We start from the raw sequence: 24,052 nt of genomic DNA on the forward strand, positions 1-24,052 counted from the left end.
TCTGCTTTGGGCTATGTCATATTGAAGCCACTCTTACGGCCTATGCAGACTTGAGAAAACTGCCTTTGCTCAGTTAACTTTTCAGATCCCTTTCCATTGTTGCTGCGTCAGGGCTTGGCAGAAGGTGCTTTCTCCAGCACCCCAGCTCTCTGGCTGCTAGCAGTTAAGATGTCATGGTTTGTCCTTCCAGCATGCCTTTCTAGCACATCTAAGGGTAAGTTGCCATTGATGTGTTTTACCAAAATCTGCCAGCCTGGATTGCACAACCAGGAAGTGCAACCTGTGAACCAGACAGCTTTGCTGCTGTGTCTCCCCCAGGTTGAAAGCAAGGTATGGAGACAACTGTTGCCTAACCAGTACTCACAAGCTTTCCTTCTTCCTGGGTACCAGAAAGTGAAGGCTTGAACTAGATAGGATTTTCCTTGGTTTCATCCTGTTTTGAGATTTAAGTTGATCTGAATTCGTAGTACCTTGCAATTCCTTTTACAGTTTTGGCTGTGCCCAGATCACGACTGAAGTTGGAAAAGCAAATCAGACCTTACTGCTGTTAGAACTATACCTTCAGGTAGGGTAATTCAGCTCATGTAGTAATTGTGATTCTTTTTAAAGGTTATTTACCATGTTAAAACTTAAGCTATATTATAGGTCTTCTAGAAAATTTTAACAACTCTGTCACTATCGAACAATTCTAAATTCAGAGAATAATAGGCTGCTTTATTTTTAAAGACTTCATAGTTGCAGAAGCAGTACTGACAACAAACTCCTTTGTATTTTTTTAAATTAGTAAATAAGGCTAGACAACTTTTTCAAGAATAGATATAATGTGTAAGTTTGTCTATTGTATATATAGCATGTGGTTATCTTGGATAATGCTGCAAAAACACTTTCCAAAGTGCAGGAATTGTTTGGACTATGAAATCATAGCAGCTCCTACAAGTAATATTTTATGTCATGACTCTGTAACCGCTTATGTCTGCTTCCCTCCCCCAGCTATAGATGCATGCAGTATGGTTTGCAACGTTTACATAGAGAAGCAATGTAAAAGTGACGTAAAAACTGAGACCTGTTTTTTATCACTTCTGATGTTTGCAGAGTCAATTTTTTAAAATTGCTAATAATTATTCCTCTCTGCTTCCATAGTAGATGTTGGGTTGCAGTTGATGATGCATAGGCGTATTTAATATGTGGTACGTGGTAGTGAGTGAAGTATGTTAAAGCCAGTGTAGTGTATATGTTCACTTAAACGTTTTGTTTACAGTTCAGGGAGAAGAAAAAACACCATACAACTAACAGTAGACACGCTTTTATTGATAATGATCACCCAGAAATTAGCTGAATGTCCTAGTCTTTGACCAAAGAAAGCAGGGATCCCTGCTATGCCTGTTTATTTTGGAACTCAGTTCTCCAAAAGCTGGGGTGGGGAGGAGTAATAGTGGGCCTTCTTTCTCTCACCTTTCCCCAAGTTAATATAGGAATTATTGCTGCTTTAGATATAAATTTTGTTTGGTGACTCCAAAATCATATCTTCAAACAGAAGCCTTTTATATTTTTACTAGTAGGTTTCAAATTTTTTAGATCCTTATTCATAGCATAGGAGTAGTTTGTGGTTATCTTACTACCTGGTGTCCAGCCAATGCAGTCTTTTTTTCTTTAATGTGACAACGGGCCTTTTCCAGTGCTGTGCTGTCTAACAGTGCAGTAGGTACTGTTAATGTACTAAACGCTGTGTACTCTGGGGCCAGTTGAAATGTTATTTTCAACCTCAATATTGAAAGCAACAAGACCATTAAATGAAAATCCTAAATAAAATGTCACATTCTCATTTCCAGTGGGCACTGAATCACGATGGAGTGCCAAGACTGGAAACTCCTTGATATGGCCACGTATGAATAAATTTCTATCCTTGGTCCAACCTGAAACTCTTCTGAGATTGTGACGTATCGTGGTATTATTCCATACAGTTCCATGTAGCCACTTCATTCTCTTCTCATCTAAGGACCCAGTAATTAATTTATCAATTTTATTTTTTTGCACAATCTTGCTTAAGCCATAGCCCTTTCCTAGGAAAAAGTGGGTGTAGATTCTTTTCTTTCTGGGAGGAACATCTTTCATCTTGATGTCATATAAACGTTTTAGGGTTTGAAGTGCTGAACTTAAAATTTCGTCTTTGGCTGAACTGGGCTCTTTGTCTAATGCCTCATCTGGCCAAAATAGTAAGGTCAGCAAGAAATGGGCACTTGCTGGCAACATTCTTTTTCCTTTACAGAATCTTGTGCTGAGTTCACGGAGAGTTTGCATTGGAAGAAGTTTGGCTGATCCTGGTGATAAACATGCTAATACAATGTGGCTCAAAATGTAATTGATCAGATCAGTGTCCTCCAGCCTGTCCCTTAGTGCATTTTCTGGATAGAAACTAAGGATCTCTTCTAGCTTTTCAGCTGACCTACTCTCTTTCTTATCTGTCAAGAATGACAGGATATTTGTGACGCTGCCTCCACCTCTCTTATAAATAGTCATGCCTTTCATCAGCTGGCTCGTAGGACCACTGTTGTCCCCAGTAAGTGATGCTGAGATGAAGAATTTCGCATATACCTCAGACTGTCTTTTCAGCCATTTCCGGGGATTATAAACTTGTTCTTCCTTTTCAGCTTTTCCATCGTCGTCTTCCTTCTCATGGTTTTTATCTGTTTGGAAATAACTTAGGTCTTCTGAAATCCATTCCAGAGCATTGTACAGGTTCTGGCGTAAGCCTCTTAAGCGTGAGTGAAGCTTTCCCCATGTTTTTTCAATGTCTTTAGGAATGTAATCTGTGATCAGATATTTCACAAGCTCAGAGTGCTCCCCATCTGGACTTGTGCGAAATACATCAAGTGTGGACAAAAATTTAAGGAGACGACATCCTACTTCTACTTCTCCAAAATAGCCAGCGTTGTTCATATTATCTGTTTCTGCTTTTGCAGCCTGTTGCGCAGCCCTGAAGCATTTCATAGCTTTAAGAGCAATCTCTATCTTGTCAATGTCAGGAATGTCTGTCACCTTATCCACGGTGAAACTAAACCATTTCCTGTAGACTTGACCTTCTGTATCCAGAATGTAAGAGTCATTTGGCAAATGAAGTTTTGCAACACCTACCCAATATTTTGCATCTTCAAATTTTTCATTATTGTAATGCAGTCTGGCAAGCTGCTGGGCAAAAAAGGCATCTTTTCCAAGGAGTTCATACGCAGCTTTTAAAACAGCTATAGCTTTTTCACAGTCTTCAGCTTTACAGACGTGTTCAATGAATGGGGAGAAGAGGCTGTCTGTATTATCACCCCTGCTTCTCTTATCACGGCGAATAAACAGATCTCTGACGAATTTTATGAACTCCTCTCGTCCAAATCTATTTTCAAAAAGCATCCTTTCCTGAAGAAGAGACATTGCAATTTGACTTTGAGGTTGGTTCCTTGAAAGCTGATACAAAATTTCTTTTGCAACCAGACAGTGTATTATCCGAACAGATGAAATATAGGTGGTACTTTCCCTTAGTTCAATAAAAATCATTCTTGCTTGTTCGCTTAAGTTACTTTTAAAATCATATGCTCTTGACTTTGTTTCTGTATAGGCACCCAGTCCCAGAAAAGCTTCACAGTGTGATAGTGAAACGTATGAATTAGGTACATAAAAATTAAGCAAAGCCACATAGTGCATCAAACGTGTATCACGGGAAGAATGGTCTATGTCTTGCAGTATGTGGCCTACAAAATCTCGCACATATGTTTCATTGAACTCCTCACACATCAAGACAAATGTAAGTATGAATTTTGGCTCGACATATTTCTGCTTCAGTTTTTCAAGTTTAGTTTTGAACAGAGTTTTCTCTGAGTCCGTCAGCTTGTGAGTAACGGCTACTGTGTCCAGAGGAGAGGCCTTACAAAGCCGTTCAGGGTCATTGGATCGTCTGCAGGACATGAGAATGAAGTAAGGTCTGGGGGAATTAATTTTTCTAGTTGCTACAGCATCCATTAAGTCATTTCTTATTTCTTCTAAATAGTCTTCATCATAATCTTCAATTAAGAGGAGCACAGGAAGACAGTGATTGATTTCTTTCTCTTCATAATCTCTAAATGCAAGTGCATGCTCACAAACAGTTGCAGGTGAATATGAGGATTTGATAACAGCACATCTTAAGTCCTTTCTTCTTCTCCATAGAACTTGCCGTGCTATTGTGCTTCCACCACTGCCAGGATGGTGGAATATCTTTAGTTTTGCCACAGAATAGTTGAGTCCAATTCCTTGTAAAATGTCATCTAGGAGTTTGCTAGCGTCCTTGCATGCTTCACGTTCAATGATTTCCCCACAGTGTCCTTTATCAGCAAGCCAGAAATTTTTCCAGGTGATTTTTCTCCCTTTGTAAAAGTTTTGTTCTATTTCTTGTATTTCTTTTTCAGACAAAAGATCTAATTTAATATCATCACACTGATCGACACAAAGGATTTCTAGAGAAAACATTTTCTCTTCTTCTAGCGAAGGAAGTGTGCATAGTGCTCGTGTGGAAACTGGCAGATGTCTGGGGTGTGCTGTAGAAGGCAGCATTTTTTGAATTGTGGCATCTACATGACTTAGTTTCATTCCCACAATGCTGCGTTGTTCTAGGGTCTCAATGCTGCACCATGTCTGAGCTAGATTAGCCCACTTCACGTAATTTTCTTTGGATTCTGCAATGCAAATGATGTACTCCATGCCATTCATCTCTGTATAGAATTCCTGAAAAGTATCCACGATTGGTTTCTTAACTGGTGATAGCAATAGGAAAAGCACAATGAAAGACCGCTTTGGCAGGATTTCATCACAGATCCGAGTGATTGCTTTCTTAAGGTATTTCTTTTTGGTTCTAATCCATGTGTTTTCATCACATGGTTTTCCTTCATCCCCAAGGTAGTCGCTGCGCCCATTGCAGAATATCCAACTAGTCTGATCAAACAGACACAAATGTTTCTGAGATGGAGGATTGCCAGTCTTGCTTTCATTGGAAAAATCCTGTAAAAAATAAGACCTTGTTGCATGGTGTTCTTTGTACTTTCCATACAGTCCTGACACAGAATGTTCATCAAAGTCAAAGACACAGAAAACGTTCAAATGCATTAAGAAGTTGATAGAGTTCAGGTCATCCTCTGTACATCTGTTTGTGACAAGGATGTACCGTAGGGAATCATCCATGTAGTTCTTGCCATCATTTAGTAGAATAGATAACTTCCTTCCCAAGTTTTGAGATACTTCTGTATGTACTTCTGTACTGAGAAGCTCAGCCTTTTCTCTTTGAGCATCCCTGTCTTTTGAGCCCTCGATAAAAGCAATTAAGTCGTCTGGCTTTACAAGTTCAGATTTTGCTCCTAGTCTCTGATAGAGAGCCCGTTCTTTTGTCAGGGTCACCTTCTGGCTGTTTTCATTGTATTTAGGCAAATAAACATCAAAAGTTTGATTCTTCACTAAGCTGTATGTTGGTTCAATATCAACCTCCACCACAAATCTTTGTTCCTGAGAGTCTTTTGAAATCACTTCAATAAAAACAGGTGGGTGGATACATTTCCTTGCAGTTTCTCGCTTAGTTTCAGGAAAACATTTTTCTATGTAATCTAATGCATCAACATAGTGTTCCCTATCTTTGACCTTTATGCCAATGATCTGCCCATGTTTATAGCCCTTATCTTCAACACTGTCCATGATACCAAAATGTATGGTGCCATTTGTTCGAATGTTCATGCAGGCTGAAGCAAATCGTATCACTTCACAGGCAAACTTTGACTGCAACTGCTGTCTGTTCAATTCTGCAGCAATGGCAAAAGACTTGTATTCGTGACATGGTATGATTAAACCATTGACACCTGTTTCTGGAGAAAGAACTTGGCCTTTCACGTACTTGAAATCAGTGTCTTCACTTCTAAATGGTCGGTATTTGCTGATGTCTAAAACTTCATCAGTATTTTGAGGTTGGGATTTATTTCTCCCTTGCTTCTTGCTTCTTGCAGAAGCTGTGTTTTCTCCACTTGTTTCATGTAGTGGGCCACAGCTGTCTTTGCTTAAACTTTTTTGAGGACAGACATCTTTGGGTCTTACTGAATCTCTTAGTGTATCAATTCTGGCAGGCGTTTTGCTACTGGAATGCTTTTCTTGTTTTGTATTTTCCTGTTGCTGCCGAAGCTCATCTCTTTTGAGGAGTAAAATGTGGATTTGGCCTTTCTTCATACCTATTTTTTTGAGGAAAGGTTCATTCAATTTCATAAGCACTGGACCTGTCACTTCTTCTTCATGTAGTTTTCTTGTATACTCTTCCTTGATTCCAGTAGATTGTAGCCAGCATTGGACATGGTTCTCATCCCACTTATCCACAGGTAATGTGTTGTAATCTAGGAACCAAAATTCTGTCTTACTAATAATAGCTGTGTTGAATGCTAAATTGTTTTCTTTCTACCAGCTACAATGAGAGACTGTCTTCTCAAATATGTCAGTTCTGTCTAAAAGTGTCCTTACCTTTAATCAAGAGCAGTCCTAAGCAATGGTACAAGACTAATAATCAGTGAAGTGAGAAACCACGAGGTTTGGAAACTACTTCAAAACATCTGGGGTTGTTTCCATTACTCCCCTTTTATAAGAGGATTATCACAGAACTGTAGGGGTTGGAAGGGACCTCGAAAGATCATCGGGTCCAACCCCCCAAGTGATAAGATTATTTAACTGATTGCTTATGTGATAAGGTTATTGGAACTGATGGGCTGAATTCCCTAAGCTTGAAGAGGTTTAGGTAGATTATTTGCCCACTTGAATTTGTTTATTTACTGATCTATGAAGATAAGTTATTATGGATTGTAATGGTACTAAAATACTGATTAGTTCCCCAGTAGAGATGAACCTTTAAAATGCACTTATTAAAAAGCAAATCACTATATTCAAAGTGCAAATTTTCTGAAAGCAGCACATACCCATTGTCTTTGCAGGGGAGAAATCCTTCGGTTAATGAATAAAACCCTAGAGGTGAAAAAACAATTGTTAAATAATAACAGTTAACATTCCTGTTACTTACAGTTGACTTATTTCTTTTCCCCTCCCCTCCCCACTTTTTTTGTGGTACAGGGTAGTTTCTGCACCTCTAAAAGCCTGTTCTTGCCAGCTACAGTGCTTCTGTGCACCTGTGCTGTATGAAGCTACCTGTTCTCTGAAACATATGAAGAGGCATCTGCTGATAGATGGGCACAGCTAACAGCTACTTCTGCTAGATACAGAAAAAAGGTGGCCTTACGCTCCTGTTTCCCTCAGGTTGCATTGTATCTCTTTTTTAAAATAATTATTTTATTTTATTTTTTATATCTCCCCTTCTTATTCCCTCTCTTGTGCTCCTTTTTTCTTTTTTATGTGCTTGTTTTTCCCCTTCTATTTTTCTATATCTGCTGTGCTCACTGAAGCCGCATAACTTGCTGTCCCACCGAGCAGAAGATTCTTTGGTTTGGGTTAGAGGGGGTGTCCTGGCCTGATACTTGACATGCTCTGCTTTGCTCAGACTCCATTTACTGTGGTATAGAGATGGGCTCCAGCAAATATATCTGTATCTATATATATATATCTTCTATAGGAAGAAACATGTTAAATAAGCATGCTCAACATAACAGAAATTTACCTTAGATTCACTGTAAGCTAACAGTAACCATCCCCGAGCTCCAAGGAGCAGACTCACCAGTGCAGCCAGCATAAAAAGCAGCTCAGAAGGGCTTTGTTGAAGCTCTCAGAAAAGATCTGAAAGTCAGAAGCCTGCAACTTGGAAGGTGACTAAAGTCCCCAGGACCAGGACTTGGCGAGAGGCGAGTTCAACAGTGGTTGTTCAGTGAGACAGCTGGGCCTAGGTGAATGGGGGAATGCTGTAAGAACTGTGGAGCAAGTGCCTGTTTTAAATTTAAGTGCCTGGTTAGTGCTGTGGAAAGTTTGTGGGCTGATTAAAGAGCCAGCATGCCCAAATAGATCTGGTTTGAGCAAGCAAAGTACCCGGTGTCACTGAGGGGACCAACTGTTCTGGCACTGTTGTTAATTCTTGTGCCATGTGCGGAAGTGGATCCTTCCAAAATCGGTGTACACAGGCTGCTTATTACAGAGTTCAGAGGCCAGCGAGAGGCCAAATCTGTCACATAAATACTAGCCTAGCCTATCAGTGCCTTTTGCCTCTGCTCCGCCTCCCAGGGCTGCGCTCATACAGGGATGTGGCTTGTGGTGTGCCATCCCCTGCCCTGCACACTTCATTCTGCCCCACCCTGTGGGGACAGAGCCAGCATCAGGCCACCAGGCGTGGCTTTGGTGAAAACGAAACTTAACGGGGAATAGAAACTTGGGGTGTGGGGGAGGGGAGGCACTGCCCTGGCCAGAGGGCTCATGCTCCCCCCAGTGATAAAGAGCACCTGGGGGAGGCAAGTTGCTGCTGCAGGGCCCACCACCGTGCCACCTGCGTGCATTGTAGCTGTGGATTGGGGTTGGGGGGGGGGGGATGTCCTGTCCCAGCCCCTCCTGCCCCTGGCCCCAAAATTCAAGAGCTGCTCAGCAAGACAGCTCCACACACCTTTTGGCAGCAGAGCGGGACAGAGGGCAGTGCAGGGGGAGCCACACTTTTCAAGCTCTGCTACCAGTAAAGTAAAGTCAGGCTGAGAATAGGTTTCCAGGTTTCCCACTTACCCACAGCTTTCCCCCAGCCCTATTTGCTTGAGCGTGCAGGACCAACCCAGAGAGCTGTGGGATGGCTTGCAGGTTGCAGAGGCTTACCTTGCAGAGCAATGTGGGAACCAGGCTGCTTGCAGTGCTTTTTCCAAATCCTGTCCGCAGGGAAAGTGTGTCTATGGGGAGGGGGGGGAGGAAGGTGCAACAGCTGCAGTGCTAAGCCCTGCTTGCTGAGCCTTGTCTTCCACACTGTTCTTGTGGGTTTCTTCTAGAGGTATCTTAACTATCTCTGTCAAAAAAAAAAAAGAAAAAAAAAGGAAGTAGTTTAGGCAAAAAACACTTCAATGCTCCACCCCTTCCTGGAATTTACCTTAATGCTCCACCCCCCACCCCCCCCAAAGTAGCCACCATTTGCTCATCATCCCTCTAACTCTGGGGCAGAGCTGCTGGGCAGCAGACAAATTTTGTAGGCAGCTTTTTCCTGTAAATCACGTGGTTTTCTTTCAGCTTAGTTTCACATAAATTTTATTTTTAGTTACAAGAACCTCAGTACTGTACAGCAGTAATTTTTTTTGCAGTCACTCCAGCTGTTTGAGCTTATCTGTTCACCTGCCTTAGCCACCACCAGGTAGGTGCTTGTTGCCTGGGGACTGTTAGGGCAACTAAGTGAGGGTCCTGGGCCCTAAGGGAGGCTCACTGCTTGCTCCCCAGCCTCCCTCCCCCCATAACTTCTGCCATCAGAACTTTAGCCTTGAACAACAGGAAGTGAGTGCTTGGAGTAGGCCCTGAGCAGTGCGTGCCCTATCTCTTGCAGGCAGGGTGTGGCTGCTGCAGGCCTGGCGTTCGTGTGGCCCTGCCCCCCCCACCTTCTCCAGCCCCTGTTCTGAAACCTGGGTTATTCCACACAGATCAGTGGGCCTGCTGATTTCCGCAGGCACGTGCTGTCATGAAAAGAAATTCTAGTTGTTGTTTTGTTTGTTTTTTAATCTGAGTACAAGTCTTTATTTAGTAGAATTATAAAAGAACTTTACATGAGAAATACAAAAATATGAAATAGTCTTTGAGTCTTCTTAGGTAAAAACTACCCTTTTTTTCAAGCTTTAGAAACATGTAACTTGCACAGTTGGTGTCTTAAGTAAATTGCTTTCATACTTTGTAAAACTAGGAAAAACCTTCCAGTGAAGTTGCTCCAGAAGAGTAGCTGTATGTACCCAATCATACATATAACGGTCCATAACTTATTAGTTAACAAAACAATGGCACAATCAGACAAATGAGCTTGTCCACTTTGTAGTTTCCCCTTTAACAAATTCCAGTGAAAGATGCAGTATCACTTTTCCAGTTGTTGTAATATGATTAAATAGAAACACAAATGATTAAGAAAGATTTGGCATGCTTTATACTTGTACCACTTTGATTTGATACTACTTTGTAGTAAAAATTAAATAAATATAAATATGTTAAATAAATACATTGTAAAAGAACACCCTCACTTCTATCATCAGAGTTCACCATTTCATCCTTTGCACATACTTAATGCTTTGTCACAGCTTTAGGGCCAATGAAAAGAAATACTGCATCTTTTTTAAAAATGGTCTCCTGTGGACATAATTATCCATCTGTACAAATAAAAATGAGGTTCTCTTACAGCTTTCGTCCTCCAATTAAAACACTGTATAGAATTTTCACTGTTCTGTACATCTTCCATTGCTTCTGATTCAGGTTTTTTTTCCCTCAGGATTCATCTTACCTCTGGCTCTGCACCTTGCAACCTTTCTCTGTAAGAAAGGAACACCTGCAGTAGATAAATCATTAGCCTCTCCCCAGCTAAGTTACTTGTTTAGCTCTTTTCTGATACTGTGATTTTTTTTTTTAAGTCAAGTACTGTTCAAGCTCTTGTGAATACTGGTTGATAATTAAACGAGGTTTATTTTCAAAGTAGGTAAACCTTCAACTTTTTTCAAGTCAATATTGGTTTCAGACCTTCACTGTATCTGCTCAAGTAGGAGGGACTAATTTTCCAGGGTAGTTAGGAATTAAATTGTAGTCTTTTTATAGGTTTTGGATAATTAAAAATTATTCCCTTTACAATCACTGTGGCATGCCTAATGCAGAATGTGGCAGTAGTGCAATGGTAGGTTCTGATGATTTGCTACAACTAAAAGGCTCCTTTTGCAGATCCCAGCCCCTAATAATTACGGTATCAATCACTGTGTTTTGATTCTTTGCAGTAAAACAGAAGTTATAAAATCAAGTACGGTATAGGGATACTGGATGATGGTTATACCCATCTTTTGCGCTCCTTTTTCACTGCCTGAAGACCCTTCTTGGGTAACTCTATCACCAGGGTTCATTGCTTTTGGAGCATCTTACTATCTCCTGATCCAGTGCAGGCAGAGTACAAGGCACTTTTTGGATGCTTGGTTTCCTCAAAGAGAAAGAATTCAGCTCTTTGAATTCCCTTTTCCCTGCTAATGGTAGGCCTGTTTCACAGCCTTGTGCTTGGAATGTTGGTCCCAGATTAAGAAAGCTCCATCTCTCTCCTCTCAAACAGTGTCTCCTGCAAGGCTCTTCTGTGCAGAGTCCTGATTATAGTAATGCTGAAACAGTCTTTCTTGGCAGCAGATATGCATAGCTTTGTAGGTGTGTAGGAGGAGGTGAGGGAAGCGAGCTGTGAAGTAACATACAAAATCATCTGGGATGGAGCCCAGGGTGTCCTGCACCTCAGGAGGCAGTTCTCTGTAATGGTGCTTCTGTGAAGACAGAAAGAAGAGGGAAAAGCTAATCCAGAGAGCATGTTCAAAAACCATTTTTTAAATAGGTCTGTCTGTACAAAGTGCATTTTCATGAACAAAGTAACATTTTTTTTTTTTTACGGTAGACTAATATAGTAAAAAAACATACATATATACACACCTAAAACAAGGTAACATGCAGACTGACAACAATGAACAAATGGAGGGAGAGCTACCGTGTGAAGAAGAAAAAAAAAAATTGCAGTGGCTGGAGTTTGCAGGGTGTGTATCCCAAGTACGTATATGCACAGACAAAGTGTTTACCTTGTTTCTCATTGCCCTCAGAAGATCCCGTACTGAGCCTCCTTTATATGATCTGAATTTTCGAAGATCTGCAACATAAAATACAAGATCTCTTTTTGTTTTTCAACACTGTTGTAGCTGCTGGTCTCAAAAATAAGGTGCCTGCAGTCATGTATGGCTACAGACTTGTTCAATATGTAAACATTCAGCCTAATTTGATTACTTTGATGACAAGTAAAGGTCATGCCAAAACTGAGACGCCATCCTTATTCTGCTGTCCCTTCAACCTGGAACAACAGCATGCAACTCCTTTCCATTATGACAAACTCTCTCTTACCTGTCTGAAGAGGAACAGTGATGTGCTCTCTCCAGTCCATTTTCACCACCTCTCTTCCCCCTCTTTCTAATTGCTTGACTATTAGACCATCTAACGATTCTTTCTCTATCCGGTCACTAACATCCTAGAAGAGACATTCACGTTACTTTTAGTTGTATTTCCAATGCTTCTAGCCAGTTGCAACCTGTCCCAGTAGCAGAGCTTTCCTTCTACCTCACTTCATGACAAAGTACAATACAATGCATTATGCTTGGGATTGGGGTACAAAACCTTCGCTGATGATATGTATCACTATCTACCAAAGCTTTTTTTTTTTTTTAAAAATCATAGAATAGAAAAAGACTGAAAGGAACCTCAAGTCCTCAGCTGCTAACCACCCCCTGGACACCCAGTGCACATATTTACCACAGCAGTCTACCCTGTTCTTAAAAACAGGGAAGGTGTTCTGCACTGTACCATCTCAAACATGTGCAAAGTAAAGAGAAACTGAATTCAGGATCTTAAGAATGACTACAGGCCTCCTTAAAACTAGAAGGATAAAAATGGTCAAGACAAACCTGAAAAAAATGGAGCTGTTTTTCCAAACTCCAAAAGAAGGGGTGTTTTAGCACACAGCTGGCAGATGGACGTTTCTGAGGGTCCATGTTTATCATTTGTTCTATTAAATCACGAGCAACTATGTCTTCTGCAAGGAAAAGAGTGATAATTCAATGTAGGGAATGCTAATGTTCTGTGTTGTTAGAAGATCATTGTTTGCTACTTCCTCCTATACAATCCTGAACACTAGCTCTACTGCCCTTGTAGATAATCTGGGCGAGCAACAGAAAGCTTTGAATCAGCGCGCTATGAAGATCAAAGGTCACCTCTTTCCCACCTTTTAAATACATGGTAATAGCACTACAGTCAAGCTTTCAGGGCTCTTCTTTTTTACAGCTGGGATGCTTTCAGATACTAATTCCAAGACCTTTACTTAAGGAGTACAGCCTTCACCATTGCCACTGTGGGTCGCTGTTCTACTATCTCTATTGCAATTTTAGCACCCACTGAAAGGTCAGTAGCACTTCATGTTTACCATGCATTTCTTACCGTGGCTCCCTGCATTCAAACACTCGAGGCTGTATGCACCCAGCAGAATGTTGGCTTGTCGCTGTAGAGATTTGCCAAAGGGATGGCTACCTTCAGATACCACGTAATAGAAGACACAGCCAGCTGAAAAGATGTCCACGGTGTATGTCTGCAAATAAATGACCTTTAAGAGCAACATTTTTTTTGTCCTGACAACTTTGAGCCTCATCATAGGGGTGGTTATTTTGCATTTGAGTGCAGAATAAAACTTTTCAGATTCACATTTTGCTATATAAAATTCATAAAAATTATAGGGGGAAGGGGCATTGTTAAATTAATTGGAAGCCTGCAAGAATGCTGAGACTTCCAGCATTACACATCTTAAGGTTTGACCAACAACGTGCCACCTGCTGGTTGTGCTGCCTTTTCCCAGGGAAGCCTGAAGGAAAGAAAACACTTACAGGGTTCTCTTTGCAGTCTTCACTCAGCATCTCAGGGGCAATCCACCCTTCAGTTCCTGGCACACCTGACCGACGGCTAAAGCTGTGTCTGCCCACTGCTAGCTTCTTGCACAGGCCAAAGTCCGAAATCATAGCTTTGACCTTCCCATGGGCATTAGGCATCGAGATGAGGATGTTATGGGGCTTCAGGTCCCTGTGAACTATTACAAACACCCATTTATCCACTCCAGGCAATCCCAAAAACATATGTAAACTTTATTTACTGTTTGTTATATCTATGTCCTAACCTCAAACTAATGTCACTGGTAGAGGTTCATCACTTATTTTTAAATTCCATTACCAGCAGTCATTATGTTTTATAGTTCTATTCAAAAAAATGCAGCGCACTGAACAAATGGTAATGACTAGCCTTACTAGGCCAATGCAGTGGAATTCTACAGGAGAGGGTAAGTGTCAAAGTAGTGTTAGGACAGAAACTATTGCTTGCTGCCAGCCATAGGTGGAGCCTTTCCACAGATTAAATGAGCAAGCCCTCAGCATCGGACCATTTTCTTTTTTCTTTTTTTTTTTTTTTTTTTTTGGCTAGGAAACTGGGGCATTCTATGCAACACTGAACCCTGAGGCATTCTTACCAATACTAAGGGAGTGCAGATAAGCAAGGCCAGCTGTTGTCTGTTGCAGGAGGGTGATGGGTTGCAAGCCATGGTGACTGAAGGCCTTCTGCTCAACATACTGTATAAGATGACAGAAAAACAGAAGAGTCAGCCACGACATTGCTTATCAGTAGCCTCTGCACGGACACTAAGTATACGCAAAAAAACATAAATTCAAAGTGGGAAAATTGCAGGCAGTCTAACGCTAGATGATAACACACATGCAAAAGCTTTTCTTGCCTGAAGGTGATGAGCTCTAAAACATCATTCAGAGCTAGAATTCTGTATATAGCACCGTGCCTCCAGAAGCATTTTGGGGGTCTTCAAAGTCCTGATGGAGAGGGAGGATGACTAGAATGGAGTCCTTCACAAGAAGGATACTAAAGGACAACAACTTCTGCCTTTAGGTCAGTACAGGGTTGGGAAGATAGTCCTGAAGGTTTAAGACCATCCCCCTTGTAGGAAGGTGTAACTTTCTGAGGTGATGGTGACAATAACTGGGACATCTGCTGCAGGCACTTCAACAATTTAAGACTACGGGAAAACTGAAGGTCTTCCAGTGAGAAGACCAAAACATTATTTAGGTTTGCAAGTGACTCATCACCTCCTGTAAAGTGGCAGCACACAGCTCGATAGCTATGTACTGAAACTGCCGGTCTTTCTCTGTGCAGAAATAGCGGATCACGTTAGGATGCTCATCTGACTCCCGCAGCAGCTGCACTTCACGGTCTGCAAAGCTGAAGCATTCAGGAAGAATTCTTTTCACTGCAACATCACGGTTATCAAATGTCCCCCTGTGGACAGGAAAGCCATATCAACCTTTTAGACAAAGGCTGATGTAGACCAAGAAGGTACAAAGCGAATGACAACAGAAGACATTTTACAGAGGCATATCAAAGCGTTTCTCATGCAGGAAAGTGATACCTTTGGTCATTAAACATATCAAAGAGAAGTAATTCCACTAGAGAAGAAATATTGCATGAAAATATTACACACACACACAAAATACTTTTAAAGAAAGTATTTTTGTTCAAAATAGGTGTATTAAAAAAGATAAAAGAATGACCCCAATGCAATGATACATTAATCAGTCTATTATTCAATACTGAATACATGTATTATCTCCTACCTGTAAACAATTGTTCCTTCGGCTCCATGTCCTAGTACATCTTTTGGGTTAAATGAAATCTTGCCAACCACCACTCTGTTTGCATCATCATCTGAACAAAAACAAGAGGATTGTTTTAGAATGGATCAAGCCAGCCTTGTACAACTGGGCATCCTTTGGGGCCAGTACGTAAAAATCTTTTTGCTCATGTTTAAATTGACAACACATTTGATCAAAAGAAATTAACAGCTGCATTTTGGTACTCATGCTGAGCAGGCACATACTTGTGTGTGACTCAACACAGAGATTCAAACTTACTCTGTACAGAACACCCTAACTACCTGTAGGTCTGAAAAGATCATGTCTCAAACAGTGTAAGAGACTAAGGGATCTCAGCAGATAAACTTTCTAAGAAGTTTGTTTTGTTCAATTCAGGAAATGCAGATTGACAGGAAGTGAGCTTACTAGTAGCTTCCCTGCATAGTCTTTGAAGGGCCTAAAGAGAACACACTAGCAGACTGCACTCCATAATCCTTACTTCTGGATTCTAGCTGATACGTATTATTTAAATGACCCTCTACCTGAAATGGCTGCAGGTTATAAGAATATACCCTTGTAGACCACATAAATCCCTCAGGTAGCAATTATGAACTGGATGTTCTTCTAAAGCAAATACTTCTCAAACAAAGTGAGGGATGAAACACCTGCACAGTGTTTTGTGAGTGGTCAGACTAAGTTAGGATGATGGTCTTTTTATCTGTCTGATGCACTAAGTAGTACCATCAATAAGGACAGAGTGGGGAAATACAGACCCAATAAAGGCACTAGAACTACTTTACCCCCCTCTTCTTGCTCAGTGGAAAGGCAGCTCCCAACATCAGAGGTGGAGATGCTGGAATATGCAGAATGGTTTGATGCTCTGGGGGACATATTCGGTGTGCTGGTAGCTGAACTCTCTGTCCGTCCGTAGGAGCTGTCTAAGAAATCTGTTTCTGGAGGTAGGTCACTGGGAGCATGAAAGGGCAGCTTCTGTTGCTGCAAGAGCTGTATCTTCTCTTCCAGCTGATGCTGTCTCTGTTGTTGCTGATGTACACTCTGAAAGAGGATCTCAGTTCCATAAGTGAAGGAGTGAAGTTTCTCACAGACATGTCACAAAAGGGAGCACTATAGCCATTAGGGTAGATAGATCCAAAAGGTAGGGAAAATTTTTCTTGTTATTATACTATTAGCTAAGTAGCCTATGGAATGAAAGGGACTTTCCCTCACGTTTTCAATTTCATTCTGAACTTTCATAGCAAACCGAGGAATCACACAGGTTGGTTAATATTGCAAAAGCTGACTCATTAGGCTGACTGGGTGTCTTTCAATCACAGAAGGATAAAGGCTTTGATCCAAAAGCCAGAAAACCTGATAGTGGTTCAGATGAGGAAGGGGGGAATGAAGCCAGTGATTAACATTAAGATCATGTACATGGAAAATAGTAACATGAGAAACTGAACTGGTGGAATTAAAAAAAAAAAATCTCTGGAGTTGGCACATATGCCAGAGAAATCGCTGTTATACCAGATATATAGCCTTTGTTTCCCCCCTGCATATCTAGGGCTTAAAAATAAGAAAAAAAAATGTAGTGCATTATTTCCTAACTCCTGTGTCACCTGTTGGGGTTAGCTGCCAAATACTACTGACTGCCAAAACTGAAAAGCCCCCCAAACTAAGTCAGTATTACCATCGGATAGGTGATGATAAAAGCCACCCAGCCGATGAGCAGGAAAGTGCTGAGAATGATGGTGGCCATGTCTTTCAACATAGAGTCCACAGGAGCCTCTGGCCGAGCAATAGGCCGAGCAAGTTTCTCCTCAATGTCCTTTGGAACAGCAGGAGGCACTTCTGTTGTGGAACCTTCCACTATATCAATAACCTATGAGGAAGAGAAAGCTCTGTTAGCTCAAAAACCTCCATAAGCAGTAGATGATTTATATGCTAGGCTTTCTGCTAGATCACTTCTAATAATTTATAAATTTATAATTATATAATAATTATTATACATTTAAAATAATAATTTATAGCCCTACCAAAAAGAGTTTTGCATGTGGAAAAAAAACATCTGAAAGCCCTAATTCTGAAATAAGAATGACACCTCATGATATCACTGATTCTACATGCAAGGTACATGAAAATCTGCCACAAGCAATGTGAAGTAATTTCATATAGCTTTTCTTCTCAGTCTCTCCACAACCTCTATTCTTCTATATTATTTAATCATCCAGTAAGATGATTATTCTCATCACAAACCTCTTCAATAGTGGCTTTATCAGAGTCAGCTGGAATCACATTTTCAGGCCTCTTGGGTAAATTGCTTGGGAATTTCTCCAGGATCTTTGTAGGGGCAGATAATGGTGTTTCGTGGTGCCCTTTAAATAAAACACATTTGTTGAAATAAGAAATTGTCCCTCTTCAAGGAAGAGGGCCTTGATTTCAGCATCTTTGCTTAAGAGCATACACAAAGTTGATTTTCAAAAGACTTGAGAACATCACAGTCCAAGAGCTTGCATTAAAACATTTTTCCCCCTGTTCCGCCCCTGCAGTCACAGGTATAGTGAACACAGTTGTGAAGAACTGCCTGTTAGGGCACTGACGATGGATTTGGTTCCTGAGCTCGCTGTGACCATGCCAGGAACACATTACAATGCCTCCTAGCTGTCTCTCTCTCAAGTTAGTTTTACTTTGTGATGTGGCCTTGAAGCAAAGATCGTGTTTGAGATCTGAAATAGTTCTGAAGGGCATGAGTCATATTGCATAAGAAGGAAGGAAGAATCAATCCAGCACTTAGCTACAATTGCTCTTCACGCTCCTTTGGCTCATGCTAACCAAGTAAGTGAGAAGAAGGAGAAGCAACTGTGCTCCCAGCTTTTCCAATTGGAGTGCCTTAATCCCTCATTTGTGAAATGAGGAAGACACGAACATCCAATCTTTATAATGAGAATTAAAGTAATATGCACAATAAAATCCAAAAGAAACAGAATATAGTATGTACAACAATGTTCACCGTAAATTATCTATACCCCTCTCCAGATGAGGAGGCAAATAAATAAACAACTTCCCACACACTGAGCTGAACACTCCTCATCCTGTAAACTGAATAAAGCAGACGCCTTGGAAAAAACAGTAAGCAGATATCTGCTTAATGCATATTCCAAAGGGGATGAATTAACAATGATTACTAGAATGTAGTAATTGCCTCGGTTTAGGCAGTCATTGTGATTTTGATTTACAGAAGCAGAAAAACAGCTCTTAGGCCTGGGTTAGAAGTGTCCACGAGATGGCAATGTGAACTTGCCTGACAAGCAGACAAGCGCTAAGAGAGGGACCTCATAATATACCTATTAAAAGCCAGTCGTTCCAGTAGTTGAGTTTGGTCTTTTCTTTCAGTCTGCCTGAAAACTTCAAATCCGTACTGGGGGTGATAACACACTCGCCAGTGTCTTCAATTGTGACTCCTTCTGTTTTTGGACCCTCTAGTAAGGGTATAGCACTGCCACGGGGCTAGAAAGAGAGACCATTGCTATAATTAATGACGCACTGTTTCTGTGTAATATTTAAGTAGGCAAATAAGTAGAAAAAAACGGAAGGTCAAAATTAGTGGGCAAGCAAAAACTCCCAGCAGCAAAGTCACCATAAGTAAATACTGCTGTTACACCCTCAGCAAATGCTTCAACAGCCTTGGACATTAGACCTAACTTACATGTTGCCTAGGCGATGAGATTACTCTCTCTTTTTAGAAAAGTGAAACAGGAGTTTTGTTTCCTACCTGGATAGTCACTGAAAAAAATAACTATGGTGCAGTTTCCTATCAAAAGGGAGTTATTTTGATTATAAAAATAAATAAAATTTTTAAAAAGCCATTTTAACAGTAACCACAATACATCAACAGTACTGCATAGCTACCTCTGGTCCACTCCTGCTAAGCTCGCCTGGCACAATTCCCGATAATCTACAGTCACGTCTTTGCAGCATTTGAAATGACTTTGGAAATACAGTCATGCATTCTAAATGCTTACTGTTGTTTCATGAAGTACTCAATTTGCCATGCATTTATTGATAGCAATCTGCAATTTAAAAACTAATTGCTGTAGACCTACAGTCTTCCGTGTTTTATTTTCTATTTTAATAAGGATCATCCCTTTTCAGATATTGGAACAAACTTCATCAGTACAGGTCCACCTTATACTGCATAACAGTTTGTCTTCCATTACAAGACAGAATGATAGAGTTATAAAATCATTTTACTTAGGAAAGTATATCATGCTTTCACAACAGAAGTCTCAGAATTCCAGATGTAATCAAAATATCCCTTTTTTTAGATACACTGAAGATACTTCTCATAGAAGTAAGCTCACTATTTGTGTGTTTATTGGACTTTACAATAATTCTGTACATTTTGATGAACATATGTTCTACTGTCTGCTCTCACTCAAAATAGAGTTCATTTCAACTCCTTTGTAACTCAGAACAATACAAATTCTGTAAAGACACTTTTCAGCAGATATCATTCAACTCTTGAAGCTCCCAACTTACCATGACCGCTACTCCTTCATGCACCATTGATGGTGATGCATACAAACTTGTGGAGTACTTCCCTACATATAGAGTTGGTCTGGAAAAAAACAAAAACAATACATGTTAGAAAGAAATAGGTGACAGTTTTACCATCTTAGCTAGGTTGCCATGGTTAAAACCCTGGCAACACAATCCTACAAAACTAATGCATGAATTTCTAAAATCATCAACATCTAGTTCTTAAAAACACTGAATTCATAAACTTAAATGCTGCTGTATGATCAAGCCATTTGTTTTAATTATGAAAGCATTATTAGTTGTCATTACTCATATAACTCATGTCCTATTCTTTATTATTCAACAGCTGACATTTGCCAAAATGTTTTGCACCTAAATGAAAAATTACATTATAAACTACATTTTTAAAAAGAAGCATTATAAAAAATACATTTATAATTCATTATAAAAATTATATTATAATCTACATTATTAAAATATTCTTTTATTAAGTAAACACAGAATGTCTGATAAAAAAATTAATAAACATTTGCTAAATTTTTCATAGCTTTTTTGTCTCTGTCTTTAGATAGTGAAAGATGAAAAATGATATACAATGACTGCTAGAGAGCTAGGCTGCTGACAAAACCCTGACAAATAGCAAAAACAACAGTAATATTCATGCTCACGTTAGTTTGCTCTTGGTCTCTGTTTCCTTTGGGAAAGGATATTTCCACTTGGTAATGTGTCCAACCTCCCCAGACATGAATGTCAAGTATCGCAGAGTTTCTATCCCCACATTTGTGTGCATAACTTTCCGTAATCCTTCACGTTGCCAGATGTAAAAAGCTACCACAGGAGAAGCGTAATTCTGAATCCACAGCACGTCCCCAGACTCACTGTCTACAGTCACCACCAGCCCATCTCCATTAGACACAAAGTGGGACATTTCTGCAATATACAAATAAGATAGAGATTGTCTGGATTGTTGCTTACATGCAACTTTAATACAAATTAACAGTTCAAGCCTTACATTAACTGTGGAGCTCACTACATCTTCTATTGCAAATGAAGAGCTGTCAAGTTATGCCAATAAAAGTTCAGTTTTGTCAGACCAGCAGGAAAACCACATTTATTTAGCTCATCTGTTCAGCATGTACAACAGCAAGGATTTGTAGATCTCACTGCTGTAAACGTACAGATTAATTTACATACAAATCATGCCTTTGCTACATGCTGAAAAGGGAGCTTTCATGGGTGACTGAGAGGTCTCACAAATGGCTGAAAGCTCTTCCATAGTTTGTTCAGTGTCCAGATTCAGGAGACTCAGTGCCCGTAGAGATGTAACCCTGCAGAGCTGTTCTGTGCCCAGTACCTGTGATAGCAAATGGGCAGTCCAAACAGACTTTTGATTAACCTTACTTTTTGATTACTTACCATCCTATGGTAACTTACTCATTATAGAAAAGAATACAAATATTTTTTTTCTGTATGCAATGTCCATGGCCAATACGTGAACAAAAATTACAAAAATTAAATTCTTACTGTATTTTATGTCTTCATCGGGCATAGTAGCTGCATAATCAAAATAGGTGGCATTCCATCTCAGCTCCTTCTTCTTGGTGTCATACATTGTGATCGTGTACTCTGTTAAAAAATATACAGTCTGTGAAGCAAAAAAACCTATGAGAGAATAGAATCAATCACCTCAAACGTGAGACACTCTTCAAAACAGCACACATCGCTTACTGCTCTCTGCATTTCATTTTCCCAACACTTCGGTAAATAACCACTTAATAGTTGTTAAAGACAATACCTAATCCACTCATGTACTGATCTACAGCAATCTCAGAACAAGCCCTGCAGGCAGTTACTGCCCACATCGCCATCATTTTATTTTTACTGCACAGCTTCTTCTGATGTACTTTGTTTTACTTAAAATTTCCAAACCCTGCTTTCTAAAATACAGCATTACTGTGTAACTGAACTATCACACTTAGGAATATTTAAATAATACATTAATATAGAGATTAAAGTCTATATGATTCATTCCTTCTTACTAGTCAACATCTATACATGGGTTCTTGGTCTTAAATACTGTAATTTCAGCCAATAAATATGCTGTTATCTCCATTTTCCTTGAACATTTTTTATGAAAGCTGTATGCTACACAGCAGACTTGGGTTCATAGCTGATAGTGGAACGCATTGTTAAATAAAATATAAATGCCACTTACTCAACAACAAAAATAATGGATCATGACTACTCCCAAATTTAAAAAAGCAGTGTCTTTCCACAGCCATGAAGAGTTAAAAATACTGTGTACAGTCTAAAATCATAATTTACTGAGGAGATTCTAAGAAATAAACTTGAAAACTTGGACTGATAGGAAGGTCAATTATTATGATCCTAAACTTTAAAAACAAAACAAAAATAAAGTAAACATATTATCTTCTGAGCTGCAGAAAAAAAAAGCATATGACCTGTTCTCCCAAGATACAGTAGGGATGTTGATGGGCAAAGACTTTCTGCAAATGAAGAAGTCAAGGTCTGCTGTTTCTCCCCAGTCATGAGGTCAATCACGTACCAAATATCCTGCTTTTTACCTGAAATTATAATTTAAGCTGTGTTACCATTTGGTTGGAATATTGTACTCCCAATTAAGTTTTTCATTCCTCTTTTTTCCTTAGCAGGCTCATGAGCTTAATATGAGTAAGGCATTTTTAATAAAACAACTTCTTAGTCAGGCTTAGTTTCATCATTTAGCACTGCTGGCCAATTCCAAATATTGACGAGAACAACTAAATACAGTATTTAGAACAGTCAGTACTATTGGCTAACATACTTTTTCACATTAATAATATCTAAGAGAATTTTAAGTGTAAAAAATCCTACAAGCTAGTAGAGGAGACTGAGGTGCTGCTGTTGAAGGACAGTAGATAGAAGAAATGATGAGTGCCTACACATTCCAAATTGATTAAGGACTATAGTCCTAACAACACATTCAACACTATGTGAGAGCCACAACCTTGAATAATTCTCTGATAAGTCTGCGACTCTAACATATATGCGTCCAGCACAGAAGCTCAGATAGACATTTTTCACCCTTTTCCCGGACCAACACAAAGCAGAGAACCACAAGTTGGTATTGTCCCTTCAGACTGAAATACTAAGTTCATCCTGATCCTTCACACATCTATTGTCATAAGCAATAACTGCCCTTCCTCATCCCTTCTTCCAAATCCATCTGCAATTAGAATGAGTCAGGACAAGTAAGCTACAAATTTGCTGTTATCTATACAGTGAACCCACTGTATCTCAGATAATGGAACGCGTCTAACCCTGTTGCAACGGGATTTCTAACATAATGATAATTGTACTATAAGCAGTCAATGACATTTATAAGCATAACTTTCTAAGTAGAAATCACTTTTTGTTGAGAGATAGCATATAAAGAAACAAACAAAAAATCATACAGGCTATTCCCTGCTTAGAAAAGTTATTCTCTCCTTCAGGAAAAGTATTTGTTTTTTAATCTTCACACAGCAATTCAATTTATATTCAATCGATTTTCTATCATCAGAAACATTCACGAAAAACTACAATTAATACCCAAAATAAAACTTTTCCACGCAGTCTGCCTGGGAGTCTCTATGTTTTATGGTCACTGAATATGCTACAATCTAAAAAAAGATTTAATTTGAGCTCACCCATGTAAAGGATCCCATCTGAACTGCGACATGGAGATGCCTGCACCAGCTCTGGGATGGTAAAGGGAAGTTTCTAGAGGGAAAAGGGGGACGACAATAAAAAAATATTTATATTGCTGTGATAGTCTGCTTTTGTTCATAGAAAAGGGTGGCCAGAAAAGTTCAGAAACCTCAAACAACAGTTTTTTTATTCTTTGCTTGCATTATTGCAGTTCCCTGAGAATGCAAAATTTCAGGTCAAGACCCTACTCTGAAAACCCAGAACAGACGAAGTCTCTCCCAAACAGTTTACAACAGGAGAAACGCATGTGGAATGAACTACTTGCAGCAGAGAGGTTTGGATGCCAAGACTCTGTGGTTTTAAGGTCTACCATCATCACTTAAAAGCTCTCTAGGCTTCAACGTACTGTGGTTTAATTGCCTCAACTGTAACGGGTATAAAATGTTTCTCCA

General features: G+C 39.8%; 2 protein-coding genes across 4 annotated transcripts in view; both read right to left on the bottom strand.

Moving 5' to 3' along the window:
- Positions 1-1,293: 1,293 nt before the first annotated feature.
- Positions 1,294-9,284, bottom strand: LOC311216941 (sterile alpha motif domain-containing protein 9-like). 2 transcript variants are annotated; one of them, XM_084298598.1, is made up of 4 exons: positions 8,779-9,284; positions 7,709-7,870; positions 6,960-7,005; positions 1,294-6,386 (listed from the first exon to the last, which is right to left on the bottom strand). In XM_084298598.1, the coding sequence occupies exons 3-4, from the start codon at positions 6,961-6,963 to the stop codon at positions 1,717-1,719; spliced, it is 4,674 nt and encodes a 1,557-aa protein (XP_084154724.1). In that variant the 5' UTR covers positions 6,964-7,005; positions 7,709-7,870; positions 8,779-9,284; the 3' UTR covers positions 1,294-1,716. The 2 variants fall into 2 exon arrangements, with proteins under 2 accessions (XP_084154724.1, XP_084154725.1); XM_084298599.1 differs by lacking the exon at positions 8,779-9,284 and having other exon boundaries at positions 7,709-7,884.
- A 186-nt stretch (positions 9,285-9,470) lies between these two features.
- Positions 9,471-24,052, bottom strand: part of ERN1 (endoplasmic reticulum to nucleus signaling 1) — a 37,060-nt gene continuing 22,478 nt past the window's right edge. The window contains exons 5-22 of one of the 2 annotated variants that reach the window (XM_084298343.1): positions 23,600-23,672; positions 22,373-22,495; positions 21,435-21,536; positions 20,579-20,840; positions 19,911-19,989; positions 18,716-18,878; positions 17,628-17,746; positions 17,062-17,253; positions 16,175-16,430; positions 15,357-15,447; positions 14,832-15,021; positions 14,207-14,306; positions 13,575-13,774; positions 13,135-13,282; positions 12,606-12,733; positions 12,049-12,172; positions 11,733-11,800; positions 9,471-11,426 (exon numbers count right to left, since the gene is read on the bottom strand). In XM_084298343.1, the coding sequence (XP_084154469.1) occupies positions 11,220-11,426; positions 11,733-11,800; positions 12,049-12,172; positions 12,606-12,733; positions 13,135-13,282; positions 13,575-13,774; positions 14,207-14,306; positions 14,832-15,021; positions 15,357-15,447; positions 16,175-16,430; positions 17,062-17,253; positions 17,628-17,746; positions 18,716-18,878; positions 19,911-19,989; positions 20,579-20,840; positions 21,435-21,536; positions 22,373-22,495; positions 23,600-23,672 (2,625 nt within the window). In that variant the 3' untranslated portion in view covers positions 9,471-11,219. Of the gene's footprint in view, positions 11,427-11,732; positions 11,801-12,048; positions 12,173-12,605; positions 12,734-13,134; positions 13,283-13,574; positions 13,775-14,206; positions 14,307-14,831; positions 15,022-15,356; positions 15,448-16,174; positions 16,431-17,061; positions 17,254-17,627; positions 17,747-18,715; positions 18,879-19,910; positions 19,990-20,578; positions 20,841-21,434; positions 21,556-22,372; positions 22,496-23,599; positions 23,673-24,052 lie in introns of those variants that run through there. The other variant, XM_084298344.1, reaches the window with a different exon arrangement.

Source organism: Netta rufina (genome assembly GCF_964035555.1).
Source record: "Netta rufina genome assembly, chromosome: 19".
NCBI lineage: Eukaryota > Metazoa > Chordata > Aves > Anseriformes > Anatidae > Netta > Netta rufina.